The sequence below is a fragment of the Cervus elaphus genome, chromosome 15, assembly GCF_910594005.1.
Source record: "Cervus elaphus chromosome 15, mCerEla1.1, whole genome shotgun sequence".
Lineage (NCBI taxonomy): Eukaryota > Metazoa > Chordata > Mammalia > Artiodactyla > Cervidae > Cervus > Cervus elaphus.
The window spans coordinates 24056182-24074536 of record NC_057829.1 but is presented as its reverse complement, the minus strand read 5'-3'; the positions used below and the strand labels follow the sequence as shown (position 1 = coordinate 24074536).

Here is an 18355-nt window from a genome sequence, read left to right as displayed (position 1 = left end):
CCTTGTCAAGTGCGTTTTCTGAAATGCTGAAATTCTGGCCAAATAATCTGATGCAGTGCTTTTATGGATTATGTTCACAAAGAGCTTTGGAGTCAGACACAGCATAGTTCAAATGCTAGCTTTATCCATGGCATACAGTAGGAGTTCAATAATGGTGATTATTCTTTCTGTCGTTACTGTTATTTTATTTTTAAAATTAATAAATAACTTTGAAGAGCAGTTTTAGGTTCACAGCCAAATTAAGCAGAGTTCCCTTTTATCCTCTGTCCCCCACTATCAATATCTGCACACATTAACAAGGGGATTACTAGCATTTGTCACTGCACTTTGCACTTGACTGAAGCTTCAAAGCAATGTTTCAACAGCCTTTAACGAATCATTTACAGATTCTATTTTATGTCTGATTTAACAGAAAGACTTTTTCTTTTTTTAAAAACATATCCTGTCTCAGAATGTTCTTTTGCCCTGGCAGCCAGGCCTGAAAGAGTGAGGTTAAGGTCTTGGCAGGTTCCGTTTTCTTTCCACTGGATATTACGCTGGAACGGAGCAGCAGATTCTGAAGAAAAGACATTGAGAGGTAGGAGCTAAATCAGAAATGAGATTCCGTTTTTAATCACAGCTCTCAGCTGATGTCCAAACCCCAGCTTGAGCAGCGAGCGGGGGCCCGTGTTGTGGGAAATCAGAACGAATGATTGCAGGCACTTTCTGGAACTTGGGCTTTGGCGTCTTGGAAATTCGGGTTCCGAAGGACCGCAAGGGGAAGGTACCGATTTCGTTCTGCATAGCAGAACTTGGCGCGAGACTGGAAGGAAAAGGGAGTAGCTGCTAAGAGAGCTGCTAGTCTAAGAACGACTCTGAGAGTTGTCCGCGTGGAGCCCACCTAATTTCTATGGGCTGCCTAATTTCTGTTCTCGCTCGGAGCTCCTGGGGCTCGGAAACTTTTTTAGACTTTCCGTTTGAGCTCTTATAGCTTATTTTTTTTTTTTTTTTCCCTCGCTTAAAAGCCTTTGAAATCTGTGTTTAAAAAAAAAAAAAAGGCATTTCCGGAGGGATATTTCCGGGAGACCGGAAGTAACTGGGCTGTCCTTTGTCGCTCCTTTTATACGCCAATTTCCGCGATGTCTTGTGGGAGCTGTAGTCCCGGGACGGCAGTCGCCGCCTGGGTCGTAGAAGACTGGGAGGTTTTTCTGGTTCCGAGGCTGGGCCTCTGACGGGCCACATGGAAAAAGCTTTCGCTAAGTTGAAAAGCTCTATGTGATTTCTATATTTGGTATATGTATTTTTTTTAAGTTAAATTTTTTTCTTTCTTTTTAACCAGCACGTGTAAATTAAATTATATTTGTTCTTTTTAAAAAGCATCCCAAAGGAATTCCCTGCGGGTGCAGTGGGTGGGGCTCCCTGCTTCCACTGTAGGCGGCCTGGGTTCCATTCCTGGTGTGGGGACTAAGATCTCGAAAGCCGGGCCAGTAAGTAAATAGATACAAGTTATTAAATAGAATAAAAAGCATAGAAAACAAAAGTGGTAGGATGTCTATATTAACTTCACACTAACAGTTCAGAAAGATGTAAACTGAAAGTAAAGGCTTTCTGTACCTGCTCAGCTCCCTCCCTTAAAAGGAATCCGCATATTCGATTTTTAAAGAAAAAAATCAGGTGCAAATGTACATGTAGTTGACCCTTGGACAAAACGGGCTTTGAAATGCAGGGGTCCACTTATACAGGTTTTTTTTTTTTTTTTTGTCAACAAATATATGAATTATGAAAGAGTATGCAAAAGAGGTAATGACATCATACTCTTCTTAAACTTTCTTTTTCATTTGATAATTCCTCTTAGAGATCTTTCCATACTGCACAAAAAGAGCTATCTTACTCTTTTTTTGGTGGTTGATAACAGAAATACCGTAATTTATTCATCCATTGATCTCTTCTTCACCATCCCATTGAGGGACATTTTGATTGTTTCCAGCTTTTTTCTGTTGCAAACAATTTTGCAATGACTGCCTGAACATATTTTGGTGTAAATCCACAGGGTAAATTTGTAGAGAAAAATTATCCAGCCAAGGAGATATATGCTTTATAAAAGTTTACAAATATCAACAAATTGCTAAACTGTACCAGTTTACACTGGAATTCCCAGTGGCTAGGTGGTAAAGAATTCACCTGACAATGCAGTAGACACAAGTTCGATCTCTGGGTCGGGAAGATTCCCTGGAGGAGGGCATGGTAAGCCACTGCAGTATTCTTGCCTGGAGAATCCCAGGGACAGAGATGCCTGGTGGGCTACAGTCCATAGGGTTGCAAAGTCAGACACAACTGAGCACACATACACCAATTTATAGTAGTACCCAGCGATGTATGAAGGTGTTTGCTTCCTCCCTTCTATTCTAGCTTTGGGTATCATCAACTTTAGAAATTTTGCCTCTCTGAGAAGTAAACAATATATCTTCCTTTGAGTGATTAGCAGTTTCATAATTATGAATGAGGCTGCACTTTTCTTGATACATTTAATGGCTATTTATATTTCTGAAAGTAATCATATCCTTAATCCAGTTTTGTATTGGGTTGTTAATCTTTTTCTTACTGATTTTTTTTGTACTTTTTGTAAACTGGGGAACTCAGCCTTTTGTCTGTTATGGGAATTATGAAATTTTTTTCCTTGTACATTATTTACCTACTTTCTGATTTTGCTTTTGTATTTTTTTTTTGTCACTACACATCTGCGTAAATTTTGTACAGTCATGTTCATTAATTTTATCCTATAGCTTCTGGGTTATTTGGTTATCTGTAACTTACTTTCGTTTAAGGAGGAACGGCTCTAGCTTCATCATTTTTTCAAAATACTAGCCAATGGCCCCAACGTGATTTTTATTACTTTTATCATTAGAGAGAAAAACCCAGTGACCATTAAAAATATACCCTACCATAAGATGCTGCAGCAAGTTTAAAGGTTAGTTTTGGGGAAAACAGTAGAAATAAATAAGTGGTACTCTGCTTTTCTCCAAATACATGCTTACCTTATATTATTGCTTTTTCAAACATACCCCCAAAAGGTTGTTATTATTTATGTGTTTATACTATATTTATATAAAGTATTATTTATTTAATATTTATTAAAATAATGAAGACTTCTAATCATTATACAACTTAAAAAATAAAAAAGTATGAAAATGATTTTTAAAATTATGAATGATTGAAGTAGAATTCCCTAATTGAGAGAGAGTTGTGTATGTTCAAATATAAAGCAGACTTTTCCCCCAAATCATCCTTTAGAAGAAAATGTAGATACCTTATACTTGTAACCTTACAGAGTTTCTCATACAGTGGAAGAACAGCACTCTTCTTAAATTAATACAGTCTTTCAAAATATAGTATTTTAAATATATAGGTTTAAGTAAATTTAAAAAGCTGAATATTATAGATCATTGGATCATTTTATATATAGCTAAATAATGAAAGTTAAGTATTACATGTAAGCATTTGTCTATTTTATATATAATATATACACTATATTGGAGAAGGAAATGGCAACCCACTATAGTACTCTTGCCTGGGAAAGCCCATGGACGGAGGAGCCTGGGGGGCCACAGTTCATGGGGTCTAAAGACTCGGACACAACTGGGTGACTAAGCTGCCACCACCACCATATATACTACATTCACATGTAATATATACAAGTATGACCCCAAAGTCATCTTTTGGCGGGGGGGCGGATTGTCTCCCTGGTGAAAGAGACTTAGGCTTTTATTCAGGCCTGGATAATGTATTCTTGTCATTTTGCTATTGTTTGATCTTAGTGTGGATACAGTGGTGCAATATGTTGAACTTAAAAGAAATGCTGAAGTATAAACATCATTTAAAAACATGGTGAAAAATACAAGAAGAAATAGCTAAATGTTTTACCATATTTGCCTCTAGGCAGAGGGAGATAGGAGGCAAGTTTTCTACTTTTCTGTTAAAACCTTAGAATACTATGTCCTGAGGCATGTGGGCTCAGTAGTTGTGATTCTCGGGCTCTAGAGCACAGGCTCGATTGTTGTGGTACATGGGCTTAGTGCTCCGTGGCACGTGGGAACTTCCCAGACCACAGGTCAAACCGGTGTCTCCTGCATTGGCCCACTGAGCCACCAGGGAAGCCCGTTTTTATAACAAGAAAAACATGAGGATGTATGGTTGGGCACTTCCTTTTAAGATTTTCTTTTTCTCTGATTATAAAATCACACTGTATTCATTTTCATCAAGACTTAATCAAACTCAACATTTTATGTAAAAATATATAGGTGGCGCTAGTGGTAAAGAACCTGTCTGCCAGTGCAGGAGACATAAGAGACGAGGGTTTGATCCCTTGGTCAGGAAGATTCTCTGGAGGAGGCTATAGCAACCCACTCCAGTATTCTTGCCTGGGGAAGCTCATGGACAAAGGAGCCTGGTGGGCCACAGTCCACGGGGTCGCCAAGAGTTGGACATGACTGAAGCAACTAAGAACACATATAAATATACTAATATATATTTAAATATATACAACTAAGTTATTTGTGACATGCAGTAATATATAAGTTTCAAGTGTACAACACAGTGATTTGACTTTTTTTTCTTTACCGTACTGTGTGGTTTGTGGCAACTCAGTTCCCCAGTCAGGACTGAACCTGGGCCAAGGAAGTGAGAGCACCGAATTCTAACCGCTAGGCCACCAGGGAACTCCTAAGATTTGACATTTTTATATAATCACCACAGTAAGTCTGCTGCAGCTGCTGCTGCTAAGTCGAGTCAGTTGTGTCCGACTCTGTCCGACCCCATAGACTGACCCCATAGGCTGTCCGACCCCATAGATGGCAGCCCACCAGGCTCCCCTGTCCCTGGGATTCTCCAGGCAAGAACACTGGAGTGGGTTGCCATTTCCTTCTCCAATGCATGAAAGTGAAAAGTGAAAGTGAAGTCGCTCAGTTGTGACCGACTCTTCTCGACCCCATGGACTGCAGCCCACCAGGCTCCTCCATCCATGGGATTTTCCAGGCAAGAGTACTGGAGTCGGTTGCCATTGCCTTCTCCGCCAGTAAGTCTAGTTACCATCTATTGCCATGCAAAGTTGTTACAATCAATATTTTTATTTTTGGGATATGAGCTTGTAACCAAGTCATTCAGTACTATTATTAATAAAAATAGCAAAACCTCAGAGGCTTAAAACAAGATGGGAAGGAGCTTTTTACTGAATTCTGACAGTGAAAATAAATGTGGAAATATCCAAATGAGGAAAATAACCAGTAATGCCATGTAAAACTGTAACCTCACAACATAAAGAACACCTTCAGCTGGGTACTTATTGAATTATGAGCTCTTTCTTTTTAATCCTTACCTTTATCCTAAGGGGTGCTGTGAGTTGAGGGCACTAAGGAGGGAACCATTCAGAGCCAAGGTGTCAAACATGTAGGCCACAGTTTAGTAAATAATATGATAAATAACACAATATGATGCAGGTGTATTCTATTTGTAGAACTGCTTAATTTTAGGTTATTAAAGAAAGGAATGAAAACCTTTAGTTGATTTTATTCTGCCACATACATTATGTTTACATGAAATAAAAATTTTGGTAAAACTCAGTTATAGGATGTAGGGTGAGTAAAAGAAATTATCAGAATTCTTTAAAAAAAAAAAAAAAGCAAAAACTACAGGTACTGTGGAAGTATATAGCCAATAGGCTCTCAGTAAATCCCTATTGACTTACATATGTTAGCTTTCTTTTCTAAAAGATGTGCCAACATGAGTGAATGAACTTAAGAACAAGAGTATTCAGTGCAGTATTTTTTATTAGAGCTGAAGATTTGAAGTGTCTGACACCAAGGAATTGAGATTAAAAAAATTAAAAACACACATACACACACACACACACATATGTAACTGCATAAAATGAATGCAAAAAAGAGACAGTTGGCAGTGGTTATCTTGGTCACCTCCAGGGAATAAAACTGGTGGCTGGAAGACCCAAGGAGGGAGGGACCCGTACCTTTCATGCCTACCCTTTTATAGCTTTAAAGTTTTGTTGTATGTGCATGTAGTGCCCATTAAGGGCTTCCCAAGTGGCTCAGTGGTAAACAATCTGCCTGCCAAGCAGAAGACGTGGGTTCAGTCCCTGGGTCGAAAAGATCCCCTGGAGATTAATCTTAAACCTTCACTTTTAACATGGCACATGCTTAAGAAGCTACAGCAGTTCGCTGTTGCCTCCACACTTGTTCGGTGTCCTCTGCCTGATCCTCAGGGCTCTCCATGTTCTGGCCCTCATCTTCAGTACTGGTCTCAAATGTTATTCTCTTTAACACACTCCACTGTAAAGTTGTTTTCTTCACTTTTCTCTGAATATTTTTCCTACAACAGCTTATGCATTTTGTCCCTTCCTCCTCCTCTTCATTTATTCTGTAAATGCTTCTATGGATTTCTTTTAAATTTTCCCTCTAAACCGCACAGTTTAGCATTTGATTATGTAATATGCTGGGCTTCCCTTGTGGCTCAGCTGGTAAAGAATCCACCTGCAATGTGGGAGACCTGGGTTCGATCCCTGGGTTGGGAAGATCCCCTGGAGAAGGGAAAGGCTACCCACTTCAGTATTCTGGTCTGGAGAATTGCATGGACTGTATAGTCCATGGGGTCTCAAAAAGTCGGACACGACTGAGCGACTTTTACATCACAGGTAACATGCTAAAGCTTAGTTTGAGTTAATCTTGCATTCTCAACTAAATTAATTTTCTGATATGTCAGGTGTTGTAATTAGAGCATAGTTCTATTCAAGGAGTAAGGAGCAGGGTTCAGCAGTGTCTTCATTGCACTGTGACTCCTGTAAGGAAAGGATCACTTGAGACAACAGTTGACCTACAGTGAGCAAGACACACGTGATGGGGGAGTTCTTCGATGGCCGGATTAATTTCCTTCTTTGTCCAACTGCAGCACAGCGTAGGGTGCTTCGGAGGGTGAATTGTTCCTGTTGTTTTAGTTGCTAGTCGTGTCTGACTCTTTTGCCACCCCATGGACTGTAGACTGCCAGGCTCCTCTGTCCATGGGGTTTCCAGGCAAGAATACTAGAGTGAGTTGCCATTTCTTTCTCCAGGGAAACTTCCTGACCCAGGGATCAAACCTGGGTCTCCTGCATTGGCAGGCAGATTCATTGCCATTGAGCCACCAGGGAGGCCCTATTGAAGAGTGAATAAATTGGCTTACAACATGCAGTAGGCAAACCAAACCAACTGAAAAACAGATTCTTGAATAAGGCCCTCTGAATTGTCACCCTTTCTAAGTCAGTAAATAATAGCTATGTGATAGTTGGCATTTTGCAGTTTTTACTGACTTATTTTTTGTTGCTTTGTTCTTATTACTAGAATAATATATGTTTATCTTAGAAACCATGGATGAGGAAAAAGAATAAAATATAAATCACCTGTGACTCTAATACCTGGTGTATATGGTTTTGCAAGTTTCATAAATATACATACCATATACAGATAGTCCCTAATATACAATAGTTCAATTTAGGATTTTTCAATTTTATGATAGTGCAAAAGAAATATGAGTACAGTAAAAATGGTACTCTGAATTCTGAATTTGGATCTTTTCCTGGGCCAGGGACTTGTGGTATGATACTCAGGTATTTAATAAGTTATATGAAATATTCAACACTTCATTATTAAATAGGCTTGTGTTAGATGCTGTTTCCCACTTGTAGGCTAATGTAAGTGTTTTGAGCACATTTAAGGTAGGCTAGGCTCAGTTATGATATTCAGTAGGATAGTTGGGTTAAATGCATTTTTGATTTAGGATGGGTTTATGGTGTCAATACCCCGTGCTAAATTGAGGAAGAGCTGTATATTTATAAAACAGGAATCATACCATACTTCTAAAACTTAAATTTTGTATTTCTTCCTTTTTAAATTGAGATATAACTTATGCCCAGTAATGTGCACGAGTCTCAATGCTCAGTGAATGTTTACATAATATGTATTGCTTGTTACCTTTTTTTCACCTATGTGTGAACATTTCTCAGGTATTAAATATGTTTCTACATCTTTAAAATGACTACATGATATACTACTGTATGTGGATCATTATTTAAGTGAATGTTGGACAGTTAATTTTTCTACAAAACTTTCATTATTGTTAATTGGTAATGAGAACTATCATTATTGCTGTATCTTTGTACACATTCTTTTTTTTTGGCTCCACCATGCAGTATGTGGGATCTTAGTTTCTGGAGCAGGGATTAAACTCTCTTCCTCTGCATTGGAAGTGCAGTCTTAACCACTGGACTGCCAGGGAAGTCCCACAAGTCACTGTTTTAAATAATCCTCTTTGTTAGCATGTGTCTTGTCTGCCTCCCTCCGTTACACTGTAAGCTCCCTAAGAACTGTTTACCACATCTTTTTTTACAATCGTGCTAAACACAAAATAGGTCCTCAGTAAATATTTGTTGAATGAATAGATGATCAAATGAATTATCAAATGATCTCTTAGTCTATTTCTTTCTGCTCTTGTGTGTGTTAGTTGCTCAGTCGTGTCTGATTCTTTGTGACCCCATGGACTGTAGCCCTCCAGGCTCCTCTGTCCTTGGGATTTTCCAGGCAAGAATACTGGAATGGATTGCCGTTTCCTTTTCCAGGGGATCTTCCTGGCCCAGGAATCGAACCCTAGTCTCCTGCATTGCAGGCAGATTCTTTACTGTCTGAGCCACCATGGAAGCCTGTCTACTCTTAAACTGTTTTAAAAATTATGAAATATTCTTAACACTCAGAAAAGTGTTCACTACTCCTATTTAACAAACGCTAAGATTTTACCATAATGCTTCAAATTTTTTTCTATCCCTTAAGAAGAAAAAGGTGAAAATATATCAGAGGTGAAAAAATGGCCAATTTGAGGAGTATGTAAAAATGGATAGTGTTTATCAACTTCTAAAAGGAATGGTTCGTTTGCATCACTTACATAAACTCAAACTACAGATCCCAGCCAGCACTGCAACAGTTCCGCACGCGGGCTATTCTTTTCTCTTGTATAAACAGCCAATGAAAGCCAGAGTTTACAAAGGTCTCGGATGACAGCCGTGCTGACTGTGGCCAGCCTTAAATCTAGTTAACTGCTGTGAACCAGATCTCAAAAGGCGTTTCCTGTTAATTCTCAGTTCATTGTGCCTCTTGTTTCAAAGGGAAGAAAAACTGGTTTAGTCATCTCAATGGATGCGATACTGAATTACAAGTCGGAAGATACTGAAGATTACTACACGTTACTGGGATGTGATGAACTGTCTTCGGTAAGCAATGAATAATGCTGTTCTTTTTCACAACAGTATTTCAAGTTTTATTTAAGGTTTTAAAATTTTGAACTTTTAGTCACGTTGCCTAAAAATCTAATCATGTATTATTTTAAAGCTCTTTTTGGCTCAGAGAAAGTTAAGGACTTAAAATAGAGTGTTGGGTCTTTACTTGAATAGTGTCCTCTTTCAATTTTCTGGACTTTTCTGATTGAATATGTGTATTCTGACACATGGTCATAGACTCTTTTTCAAATATACTAAAAATATATATTTGAAATTTTATTGTAATTGCTATTGGCAGTGTTTCACAGTATATACATAAGCTATATCTTTATTATGGTAATTTACACTGTAATTGAGATGAAATTTAATTTTCTAGTAATGATTTTTTAAATGTTTCATTAAAATATGTAGTCTTACATGAGCAGTTAAATTATTTAAACCAAGAAACATCCTTTTGTGTTAATAATTCAAATTGTGTAAGAGGAATTACTTCTTTAAACTGTGGCTTCTGAAACAAAATACGTGACAACTCTGTAATTGTTCATTTGATCTAAAATGGAACAATGTTTTAAAGGTCCCTATGGATAATTATAAGGTCGTAAAAGTTTTTCACATTATGGAAAGTTCATTTATAATTTTACCTCCCAAAGGTAACATTCTTAATGTTTGGCAAATTAGTCTCCAGACTCTTTCCTATGTATGTATTTTTGAAGAACATGTTTACTTTTTACCCATTAACATTATAATAAGGATTTCTCCATGCTACTAAAGGTTCTTCATACATGGGTTAATGATTGCATAGTATTTTATTTTACTATTGTACCAAAACTGATTATTCTTATTGTTAAACATTTCATTTACAGTTTTTTTTAGCATTTTAAATGTTGTTTAGATGAGTATGAAATATATTTTATTACATTATTAAATATATTCACATTGTTTTATATTTATATAAGTATTAAAATATTTATTTTATTACTAAAATGTAGCTATTAATATTAAATGCTTTAAAGCAAATTAGTTTTCTACTTATCTTTGTTTTATAAGGCTGGAGTTAAGTAATAAAATGTACTTAGTTTTGTTTGGCAAATAGAATGCAGTATTGGACACAAAGATTAAAATCTCTATCTTCATCACCCTGAGGAAGTTAGTTTAGGTACCTTGTAGTTAAACACCCACACACAAAAGAGGTTATAATATTCTTTTAATTACATATGTCTTCTTTAGGGTAATATGTTACTTTTGTTTTCTTTAGGGGTGGTGTACTTATATTAATTGAGAAAGCTTATCATGTGTTATTCATGCTTTGAATTATACTCTTGACTAATAATTTTTGAAGGAACTGTTTAAATCAAAGGAACATACTTTAATTTGAAAAGTTTCACAATTTGGATTTTTTTAAAAATATTGTCATGCTAGGTTATAAAGTAAAGGTTGTAATATCCCCTAAGTAAATCTCTTTAGTCAGGCTTTTGTGGTTATGTGATTGTCTTTTCAGTTTACAAAGAAAGATTAGTTTTGAACAGACTAAAAAAATGATCCCATTGTTTATTCATAATGTTTATAACAGTTTCATTTTGTCATGACCAGTTACAATCATACTTCTCTGTGTATACTGTGGCATATGTTAAAAGGAGAGTATGTAAAAAATAGGTGAGTAAGAGCATGGTCTTGACATTTCTTCTTCTGGATATAGTTTACTAATTCTCTCATTGGCATAGCATGTGTAGATAACAGGCACTTATCTAAAATAAAATGACCTGTCACAATTTTATCAATTCCTTTTATACATTATCTTTCTCCTCTTTTTATATGCATCCTTCTCATTTACAAACATCTTAATGCTTTTTTAAACTATTATTGTGACATTTTCTTTACTTGATTTGCGTTGCCTGGATTTTCTTTACTTCAAATATTCCTTGATTTGATACTCTAAAAAATTAACCAGAACTGTTTCTATCCAAAAGCAATTTAACAGTTATAATTTCAAAGCAACTTGATATTTTGACACTACTTAAAACAACTGAGACACACACATAATTCTTTTGCTTAGTATACAGTTCTTACACTTTAAAGCTTGTGTTGGAAATTAATAAATGACACATATAAGGCCATGGAAGGATTTCCATGCTGTTGAGTAGAAAACAAATACTCCCTGTTCAGAAACATTTACCAAAGTTTAAGGAAAGAATGTCTGAAAAGACTTCGGAGAATAGATGGGGTGTGAAATGATTCTGCATCAAAATTTAGATGCATGGAGGGAGACACAGAGGGCATTTGCATGGCCAGGGGAAAGCTGGAGAAGATCCCTTCAAGTGGGAATCAAATTAGTCCCTATTGCACATGAGTATTTCCTGGCACAGAGCAAAATACTATGCTATTAGGATATGTAAAAGAGAAGCTTTTAAGTTTTAAAATTTAATTTCGAAAATTATAAATGTTCAATCAGGAAATGAGGAGTATAAAGGGAGCACAGGGAAAAATGCCAACCCAAACACTTAATGTTTGGGACTATGATATATGCATGCCATCTTATGCATGTATATATGTATGATTTTGTATAAATAAGTACATGTATGTATGTACGCATATTTATATGTTTATCTTTATATGTGTCTGGAGTCAGACTGCCTGAGGTGAAATCCTGGCTCTGCAGCTTACTAGCTCTGCGACTGGGAAAATTACTTTCCTATGTTTTGTTTCCCTAATCTGCAAAATGGAAATAATAATAGTACCCACCTCATAGAGTTGCTGTGGGAATTGAAAGACATGCTATATTTAAAGTACTTAGAACAGTGCCTGGCACACAATAGGTCTCAATAAATCTTGGCTATTATTTATAATTATTTTATTTATTTGGTGTAGCTTACAGAATCCTAGTTCCCCAAGCAGGGACTGAACCCAGGCCCATGGCAGTGAAAGCATGGAGGCCTAATCACTGGACTGCTAGAGAATTTGCTCATTATTTTATATATACACACATATACATATATGTTACATAATTCCTTTTGAGTAAAACATTAAGATTTTATACCTCACACAATGCTTTGTAGCTTACCTTTTTCTCATAGAATGTTTTATATAAAATTTCTCAGATTATTAAAAATCTACTACAAGAAGATTTTTTTAATGACTGCAAAATATGCCATCCTATAGCCCTATTACAATTAACTTCAACAAATATCCTATTACTAGGCACACAAGTTTTTGTTTAAGATGTATAACTTTTTGTTCATTGAATCTTCCTATAACTAAATCCATTCCCTACCTTCAATTATCCTCTTAGCCAAATTCCTAGAATTGAAATGGTTGGATTGAAAAGTATGAAAAAAATTAAAGGATTTATATATTTTGTTGTTGTTCAGTCCCTAAGTCATGTCTGACTCTCTGTGACCCCCATGGGCTATAGCACGCCAAGCTCCTCTGTCCTTCACTATTTCCTGGAATTTGCTCAAACTCGTGTCTGTTGAGCAAATGATGCTAACTAACCATCTCATCCTTTGCTGCCTCCTTCTCCTTTTGCCTTCAGTCTTTCCCAGCATCAGGGTCTTTTCCAGTGAGCTGGCTCTTCGCATCAGGAGGCCAAAGTATTGCAGCTTTAGCATCAGTCTTCCAATGAATATTCAGGGTTGATTTCCTTTAGGATTGACTGGCTTGATCTCCTTGCTGTCCAAGGGACTGTCAAGAATCTTCTCTAGGACCATAATTTGAAAGCATCCATTCTTTGGTGCTCAGCTTTCTTTATGGTCCAACTGTCACATCTGTACATGACTGCTGGAAAAATCATAGCTTTGAGTATATGGACCTTTATCAGCAAAGTGATGTCTCTGCTTTTTAATATCCTGTCTAGGTTTATCATAGCTTTATATATGTATAGCTCAATTGATTTACAGAAAATTTGCTAAAATTTGCTAAAAATGTGAAAAGAACGTTTAAATTCTTACCAGGAAAGCACAGGTGAGTTCATTTCCTTGTACCCTCAGTGACATTGGTTATAATAATCCATGGATGTTTTGACTTTTTGATTATGAGTAAAGTTGATATTTATTGTAGATTTATTGGCTAGTAGAATAGACAGGATAGTAGAATGGTCTGGAACAGCTTTCCAGACCAATGGACATTGTGTCAGAAACGCAAAATTTGGTGGACTTTGACATGAAGGGCCTCAGTTGTCTATGAGCTGCACTTGGCACCAGGAACATGAGGTGGTGATGCCAGGAGATAAATAGAGTGTGCCCAAGACAAACTAAGCCACTTTATTGGTTAGTTTTCCCAGAACCAGCCCTACACAGGAGATCTGTGATACATTTTGTGGTAGTAAAATATGAAAAGTAATGCTAGACTGATATGCACAATTCTTAATTTTTAAAAACTGGATAGGAATGAAATAAACAACAACAACAAAACCTCCAAACTCTCTACTTTTGATATATAGGTATAGTTTTTATCTATTTGTGCTATTAATTTCCCCAAGACATATACATAAGTATGTAATGTGTATAAAAATGTGTCTTGAAGGATTCTGTCATCTTAGGGGAAAAGGAGTAAAAGTTTTTTTAAAATTGTTTTACGTTATGTTTGGCTGCACTGGATCTTCGTTGCTTGTTGGGGTCTTTCTCCAGCTGCGGTGAGCGGGGTCTGCTCTTTGCTGTGGTTCAAGGACTTCCCATCACTGCGGCTGCTCCTGTCGAGGAGCACAGGCTCCCGGAGTGTGGGCCTCAGTGTGTGTGGCACACAGGCTCAGTAGCTGTGGCTCGCAGGCCCTCGGGCATGGGTTCAGTAGCTGTGGTACACCGGCTTGGTTGGTCTGAGGCATGTGGAATCTTCTCCGATCAGATATAGAATTGGCAGGCAGATTCTTATCCATTGCACCACCAGGAAAGTCCAGGAATAAAGGTTTTTTTTAAAAAATATTCTGTATTGATGGAAATCTTTTCAAAGAGAGTTTGTGAGTATTTGTAAATTACTTGTTAATTAAAAAATGCTTACTATTAGATTCTTTAAAATATTTAATATTTAAAAATTTAAAAACAAGTCCCAATCTCAATTTTCTTTGTTCTATTAGCAGGTCATGGTGACAGGTATAGGGAGCACCCAGCAAGAGGAAACATAACTATAGTTCTTACTAGGAAATCTATCTCTTCCTGTTATTCCAAGGGTCTCCCAGGACATACTTAACATGGAAGAGAATAGAGATATCAATCTGGGCTTTAAACATACTCATAACTAACACTGTCTTTGATTGTAAAAGTGAAGATTTTTTTTATGAGAGTTGATTTAAGGATGCCATGGAGCTGATAAAAATATTTCTCCCATGATTCTTATGACAATATTGAACTGAACTGCTTGAGAATTTAATTCTCAAATGAAGTAATTTGCTTTCATGAATTCGTGTATAGTAAATGTGGAACTTGCTAATAGGTCCTAAGCCTGAAGAGCTGGCCCATGTAAAAGAGTGGTTAAGATGATGGGATTTGGGGATTTCCCTGGCAGTTCAATGGTTAGGACTCCTCACTTTCACTGCTGAGGGCTATGGTTTGATCCTTGGTTGAGGAACTAAGATCCCACAAGCTGCGCAGCCAGCCAAAACACAAAAAGAATGATTGGATTTGAATTCCAACTGCTTAGTTAACAAAAAACTCAGCTTTTTTTCCAGTAACAAGTTAAATGAGTTCAAGGAACTTAACCACTAATGTTTAATTAATAGCTATTAAGTTCTTACTCTGATCAGGCTTTATGTTAAGTGCTGGAGTTACGTTATTCATGAAATGTAAAGATGAGGAAATCTAGGCACACGGAAATTATATAACTTGCCTACACTGACAGGGCAGAACTGGGATTTAAAACAAAGCAATCAGATAGTCGGACATGACTTAGCGACTAAACAACAACAAAAAGTCAGATACTAAGGGCCACATAACCACTTTTACATTATGCTGTTGGCATTACAATTATAATTAATAAAGCCAAGTCTTGATAATTCATGATAATAAGGATTAGATGGGTGAGTGAAACCCAATAAAATCATAGATGGCCCTCAAACCTCATTTTAGTTTGGGCAGAAGTTTGTTTTTTCAATCAAAATTTCTAACTAAACTGTTTACTGGTAACATTTTTTACATTATATCACTAATACTTATTTAACTGGAAATTTGTATCTTTTGACTACATTTATTTAACCCCTCCATCCCCAATTGTGAAATTCTTTTTGTGTGTGTGTGTGAAATTCTTAATAAAAAAGAAAAGGACAAAAAAAGAAGAAAGAACTTTATAATGGGTTATTTATAAACTGGACAATCATCTTGAATAACAGAGGTGGCTAAACAGCCTTTGAAGAACTCATATTTGTAAACACACCTTTTATATATTGTTAGGATAAACCTATATGACCACTTTTAATGTTTAAATATACTGAGCTCATAGGTGTCTTGGGCCATCATCTAAATACAGTAGCAAGTTCAACTGTCCTTACATACTACTATTTGAATAGGAATGTTTATTGTATAATTTCTGAATTTTGTGATTGAGAAAATAATTTCTTAGAGTAAAAAGTCAAAATACAAATAGGAATCAAAATAAAAAGGTGGGTGTACATGGTGGCTTTTTTGGGAAGGACTTGACACCCTAGTTTTCCCTTTATGCCATTCAAGTTGGATTCCTCATTTTAAACACTAATTTCTGTTTTAGGTTGAACAAATCCTCGCAGAATTTAAGGTCAGGGCCCTGGAATGTCACCCTGACAAGCATCCTGAAAATTCCAAAGCTGGTAAGTATTTAATAATGGTTGCTTTTCATGAAAATGTATAGCATATAGACCTAAAAAGCCAGTGAATAATAGCTTCATTTTCTTTTATCTATTCACACTCAAAATTATTCTTTCATTTAATGCCAAAGAGTGCTTTTGCACTATTGGATGGAGGCTGAAGAGGAAACTGGGTAGGGTCTTTTTTCTAATAGCAGTCATTTAACATTCATTTATCTTTCTGCTATAATGTGCTGCTTCATGGTTTACAATTTGTCCAGTTGGGGCTTCCCTAGTGGTCCAGTGGTTAAGACTCCATGCTTCCAATGCAGAGGGTGTGGGTTTGATTCCTGGTTGGGGAACCAAGATCCCACATGCCTAAATAAATAAATAGATAAGTAAATAAAATAATAAGAATAAAAAAATGTGTCCAGTTTTATGCTTCATTTCACCAGTTTCTGAAGGTTAACAGTGACTTCCGTTTGTAACTAGGTGGTTATCTTAATGAGAACCTTGCTGTGTTTTCTTCTGAATAGGTCTGTATATATTGTATAATAATATATTCATACACTTGTTTTTTCTTTATATTTTAAATTTCATGATCATAAATTTATGCATAAATGCTTTTGTGTATCTCAGCTTGAAAAAATACAGACAAAACAATAATCCTTTCTTAACATATCTCCCACCTGCTTCTTCTCTATCTCTGTACTTCCCTTTCGAGCCAGTTTTCCTGAAAAAGAAGTTCACAGTTGGTATCGCTACTTCCCTTTCAGCCAATTTTCAATTTATTCCAGTTTGACTTCCTCCTCACCTTTCTGGGAAGTGGCTCTTGTAATAGTCACCAAGAACTTCTTGGCTGCCAACTCCTTTTAGTCCTATCTTCCCTGAGCTTGCATCAGAATTTGGAATTGTTGACCATGCTCATCTTCTTGACACTCCTTTTTCTTAGCTACCAGGATATGCCCTTATGCTTTTCCTCCTACTTCTTGGGCTGCTCTTTCTGTCTCCTTTGTGACTTCTTCCCTTCTGTCCTAAGGTTCCCTTCTAAAATCTCTTCTGAGGACTTCCCTGGTGGTCCTGGGGTTAAGATTTTGCTTTCCAATGCATGGGGTATAGGTTTGAAGCCTGATTGGGGAACTAAGATCCCATATCCCTTGCAGTCAAAAAAAGCAAAACGTAAAACAGAAACAATATTGTAACAAATTTAATCCAGACTTTAAAAATGGAACACGTTAAAAAAATCTTTAAAAAAGGTTTTAAACTCTCTTCTGGGCTTACTCCCCACTTTTTCTCTAGAATTTTGTTGAAGTCTGTGGTTTTCAATCATCAGTTATTTGTTGATGACTTCCCATTTTATCCTTCACTCAGTTCTCATTCCTCAGTTTCAGACTGTGGCTTTGACTGCTTCTTGAAAATATCCTTTTGAGGACATTTCAATGCCACTCTGTCAAAAACTGGCCTCATTATTCATCCTCCTCTCACCTCTCATGTGCATGCTCAGTCGCTCAGTCGTGTCCATGTATGTACCACCCAGCTTAAAACTTCACCAATGCAGCTGAAGTCTTTTGTATATTCTTACCCTGATTTTATTCTCAGAGTAGGTAATACTATCTAAAATTTGATGACTATGGCTACTATAATATATGTGTATACTATTGGTATGTCTAGTATGTGTATACCTATGATTTTTTTTTTTGGCCACGTTTTGGAACATATGGGATCTTCCCTGGCCAGGGATTGAACCCTCACCCCCCTGTAGTGGAAGGGTGGAGTCTTAACCACTGGACCATCAGGGAAGTACTATATTTTCTAAACGGAATATTTTCTATAAGAAAAATATTATGATTAAGACCTGTCTGCTGCTGCTGTTTAGTCGCTAAGTTGTGTCCAACTCTTTGCAACCCCATGGAGTGTAGCCTGCCAGACTCCTCTGCCCATGGGATGTCCCAGGCAAGAATACTGGTGTGGATTGCCATTTCCTTCTCTGGAGGATCTTCCTGACCCAGGGATTGAATCCGCATCTCCTGCATTAGCAGGTGGATTCTTTACCCCTGGGGCCACCAGGAAAGCCCATTAAGACTTGTCTTTAACTCCACATTTCACAAATGGTAAAACTCAACTCCTTTTCATTAAAAAAAATTTCCCTTATCTTAAAGCTCTTAATTAATCTTCTCTGATCCCTTTGACTGTATAAATGGGTTGTTTTCCAGTGTAGAGAGTTATCTTTTGTTAGATACTTAACTTTACCATTGCACATTTGATTTTCCCCCTTTTTATTAAGACGCAACTTACTTAAAGCAAATGTGAAAAAATCATTTAAGTAT

The 18355-nt window shown here is 36.7% G+C and overlaps 1 protein-coding gene across 1 annotated transcript in view; it reads left to right on the top strand.

The window, feature by feature from the left end:
* The first annotated feature begins 423 nt into the window (after nucleotides 1-423).
* The window catches only part of DNAJC12 (DnaJ heat shock protein family (Hsp40) member C12), a 42005-nt gene continuing 24073 nt past the window's right edge, over nucleotides 424-18355 (top strand). The window contains exons 1-3 of the mRNA XM_043926566.1: nucleotides 424-577; nucleotides 9176-9280; nucleotides 15974-16052. Coding sequence (XP_043782501.1) covers nucleotides 9203-9280; nucleotides 15974-16052 — 157 coding nt within the window. The 5' untranslated portion in view covers nucleotides 424-577; nucleotides 9176-9202. The remainder of the gene's footprint in view (nucleotides 578-9175; nucleotides 9281-15973; nucleotides 16053-18355) is intronic.